Source organism: Lolium perenne, chromosome 5 (assembly GCF_019359855.2).
Source record: "Lolium perenne isolate Kyuss_39 chromosome 5, Kyuss_2.0, whole genome shotgun sequence".
Lineage (NCBI taxonomy): Eukaryota > Viridiplantae > Streptophyta > Magnoliopsida > Poales > Poaceae > Lolium > Lolium perenne.
The window spans coordinates 165,463,043-165,467,321 of NC_067248.2; the positions used below are offsets into that span (position 1 = coordinate 165,463,043).

Sequence of the window (4,279 nt, forward strand, 5' to 3'; positions counted from 1 at the left end):
GATTCTAGCCGCATCAACATTATTGAATAGGCTATTTATAAGTTGCACATCCCATGCACCTGTAATAGGACATATGAGCTCACTTACTTTTGTATAAATCGCCCCCGCCCTGGGTGTAAGAATTCTTCTATCCGGGCTTGATGGAATCCATGGGTCAGTCCATATATTAATAGATTCACCCGTACCGACCCGCCATATATATCCACGTTTAAACGTTGGTATCCCAGCAATGATACTACGCCAAGTGAAGGATGCACCTGTTTTTGGTCCTGCTTTGAGGATATCACCATCTGGGTAATACTTTGCTCTCAACACCCTTGCACATAGAGAGTCTGGTGTCGAGATCAGCCTCCAAATCTGTTTAGCTAGCATTGCAAGATTAAAGGACTGGAAGTCCCTAAACCCCATGCCACCCTCATTTTTTGGATAACAAAGTTTCCACCAAGCGAACCAATGCATATGTTTTCCATTCTCATCATCACCCCACCAGAATTGGGCAATAGCATCCATCATCCTTTTACAGACTCCTTTTGGGATTTGAAATACAGACATGGCATATACTGGAATTGCTTGTGCCACCGCCTTCAATAACACCTCTTTGCCGCCCACTGATAGCATCCTCTCTTTCCACCCATTAATTCTCTGGATTATTCTTTCCACAAAGTGCAGAAAGCATTCACTTTTATCTGCCCCAACCATTGCAGGAAGTCCAAGGTACTTATCAGAAATCGCCTCCGTATTAATATTAAGAATTCCACAAATCTCTGCCTTTACCAGAACATGAGTGTTTGGGGAAAAGAAAATACTTGACTTTGCCACACTGACCAATTGTCCAGAATTAGCACAATAGGTGTCCAGAACTTGTTGCAAGGAAGTTGCATTATTCATATCTGCTTTCATGAGAATAAGGGAATCATCAGCAAAGAGTAAATGCGAGACTGACGGTGCATTTCTGCACACCCTTACCCCATCTATGCCACCAACTTCTTCTTCATACAACAAGAGACTAGATAATCCTTCTGCGCATAAGAGAAACAAATAGGGGGAGAGCGGATCTCCTTGCCTAAGTCCTCTAGTTGGAACAAACATCTCAGTTTCCTCAGAATTAAATCTGACCTGATACTTCACAGATGTAACACATGCCATCATAAGCTGAATCCACCTCTCAGCAAAGCCCATCCTCCTCATCACATTTTTCAGGAAAATCCATTCCACTCTATCATAAGCCTTGTGCATATCAAGCTTAACCGCACACCAACCATTAGAACCGTTCCTTCTATTTTTAATTGCATGGATTGATTCATAGGCCACTAGAACGTTATCTGTAATAAGTCTTCCAGGGACAAAAGCGCTCTGCATGGGTGATATAATATCTGGAAGAATTCCCTTAAGTCTATGAGCCAGCATCTTAGAAATAATTTTATAGATGACGTTACATAAGCTTATTGGACGATACTGTGTAATATTTTCTGGATCATCAACCTTAGGTATAAGGACAATAGTAGTGTTGTTCCAATCCTCCGGAATAATGCCAGAATTCAGAGCTTGAAGAACTTCCTGAGTAATAGCTACTCCACAAATATCCCAAAACTTTTTGTAAAAAACAGCATGGAGACCATCCGGCCCTGGAGCTTTAAGATCACCAATACTGAACGCTGCTTTTTTAACATCATCAGCATCAAAAGGAGCAAGCAATAGATTATTCATATCATTATCCACTCTCTGATTGATTTTCTCCAACACTGCCGGATCTACAGCGTGAACTTCCGAAGAGAAAAGATTAGTAAAATAATTGAGAATTAAGGGCTTCAAAGCATCAGTACCTTCAACCCAAATACCATTATCATCTTTCAGCTTGGAAATAGTATTCTTTTTCCTTCTAGCCGAGGCGAAATTATGGAAGAAAGAGGTATTGCGATCCCCTTGATGCATCCAGTTTGCTCTAGATCGTTGAGCCCAGTAAACCTCATCCTGTTCCAACAGCAATTCTATAAGGTTGGCCATCTCCTTCGCCGTCGCCTCATTCTCATCTGTCATAGGGCCACTCATCGCCTTTTCCAGATCACGCTGAGCTTTACGCAGGTGACGCTTCGGCTTCCGCAGGATTTGTGAATCCCATGCATGGAGGGCCTCATGCATACGGCCCAGGCGGCCCAAAACACCATCATCGTATGTGCTCAACGCGTTGTCCCACGCCTTCCTTACCTCCTGTCTAAATTCATTTTCCTTCAGCCATGCAGCCTTTAACCGGCGAGGTCCAGACCTAGGAGGCGGCGGAATCACTTGGTATTCTGTGTCCAGAAGAATAGGTCTATGATCTGACTTGATGAACCCTAAGTGTTGTAGCTTCGCACCGGGGTTCAACATCAACCAATTTCCATCAGCAACCGCTCTGTCCAGCCTTTCTCTGATCCTCCCTCTCTTCCACGTGAAAGGGTCACCCATACACCCAATATCTTCCAGAGAACAGTCCATCAGACAATTTTGGAAAGCTTGCATGCAATTTGGAGGGCGCGGATTTCCCCCCTCTTTTTCATGAGAGAATAGCAATTCATTGAAATCACCTAGAACAATCCATGGAAGAGGCGAATTATTTCTCAACTCTCTGAGCTTGTCCCATGTTTTATATTTGTGATCCCATCTAGATTCCCCATAGATTCCTGTAAAACGCCAGACCTTGTCCTGATTCTCGATAATCCGCACATCAATATACATAGGGTGGGAGTGAATCAATTCAACCTTTATCTCTTTTTTGTATAGCGGAAGCAACCCCCCACTCCTGCCGTCACTAGGATTACAGATCTTCGAGTCCAATTTCAGTCTCCTCCGTAAGCACTCTGCCGGGTACTCGTCAAGATGTGTCTCTGACAGAAATAACACATCCGGGCAATATTGCCTGTGTAGATCCACAAGCGATCGCACTGTCGGGTCATTGCCAAGACCCTGACAGTTAACTCCTAATATCTTCATTGGCTCCGGACAGGCTCCTCAATAGAGCCCGCCGATCCGAGTGAAGGGGAGACAACTCCGTCCTTCTTTGGTTTTTTGTTATGGTCTAGTTCAGCATTCTCGTTTTCCCCTATCCCCTCATGAGCAGCCAGACCAACCCCTACACCATGAATTGTGATAATCCCCTCCCCTGTCATGTCTTTCGGATTAGTCAGGCCATCCAGGGTCATATCTAAACTTCTCTTTGTCCCAGATTCATTACTATTAGATGGTTTATCAAGGTCCATCATATTCTTCTTAACCGGACTAGTACCCGTATCTTTCAGCTCTTCCTCCACTGTTTGCATATCTTGCACAATGTCCCGACCGTTTGGGTTGACTTCAGTTGGTATCACTTGAGCTATGCCATCAAAGTATGCAACTGCATTGTGCCTCCAAGCCGGGTTAGTCCCACGGCCTCCCATACCTTCAAATCTACCACGTCCGGGACCTGAACCATGTCCTCCTCCTCGCAGATCCATGCCACGGCCTGGACGACCTCCACCTCTACCTCCTCCAAAACCCCTTTGAAACCATGTATCCCACTCAGCCTTCAAGAAGTCTCCCCATTTTAATTTATCATCCTCATATTCCCCTGACCCACATTCCTGATGTGTGTGGCCAACAAATCCACAGGCTCCACAGAACCATGGCATTTTCTCAAATTTGATAGGATATACCACTCTTTCACCTTCTCTTGAAATTGAAACAAACCTAGCCAGAGGCTTTCTTACATCCAGTCTCACTTTAACCCTGACAAAATTGCCTGCCCCTTGAACTGCTAGCTGAATATCAACCACTTTCCCAACCTTTTTCTCAGTCAGATTGGTAATAACTGCCTTCTTTCTATAGCCCACTGGAATTTTGTGAATTTGAATCCATGTCGTGAAGAAATTTAAATCAATTGTCTCTGGGTTTGCAAAGCCATCATAGGGTTCAACAGAAACAGCAAATTGCCTAAACAACCAGGGCCCTCCTTCCGAGACTTTTAACCAGTCCCCTAAGCACTTACACTGAATTGTAAACAGATTGCCCTCGAGATGTTGAAAATCAATTTGTTGTGCAGGACTCCAAGCTACTTTCATATGCTGTTCAAACGTCTGAGAACTGAAATAATTAGATGTATGTACCTTTACTAGTGCCATCCACTTGATGCCCTGATTCGGTGCCCCTTCCTCCTCATCCAGCACCAGATCGTCGTACTCATCTTCTTCAATACCAAGACGGAATAGCATGTCATCTAGAGATTCAGGTTTCTTACCCCCAGATCCACTTGCATGTGCCGAAGAAC

The 4,279-nt window shown here is 44.3% G+C and overlaps 1 protein-coding gene across 1 annotated transcript; it reads right to left on the reverse strand.

Annotated features, from left to right (window-relative positions):
- Window positions 1–1,568: 1,568 nt before the first annotated feature.
- On the reverse strand, window positions 1,569–2,475 carry LOC139831645 (uncharacterized). The gene is made up of 2 exons (XM_071820961.1): window positions 1,966–2,475; window positions 1,569–1,655 (listed from the first exon to the last, which is right to left on the reverse strand). The coding sequence occupies exons 1-2, from the start codon at window positions 2,473–2,475 to the stop codon at window positions 1,569–1,571; spliced, it is 597 nt and encodes a 198-aa protein (XP_071677062.1).
- Window positions 2,476–4,279: the final 1,804 nt, after the last annotated feature.

What these genes read in the sequence shown, in the direction of transcription:
- LOC139831645 (XM_071820961.1), bottom strand. Translation starts at nt 2,475, where the DNA reads ATGGACTGTTCTCTGGAAGATATTGGGTGTATGGGTGACCCTTTCACG. An exon ending in TGCTGTTGGAACAGGATGAG is followed by an intron (nt 1,656 to 1,965) that starts GTTTACTGGGCT and finishes TTAAAAAAGCAG; the next exon opens with CGTTCAGTATTGGTGATCTT.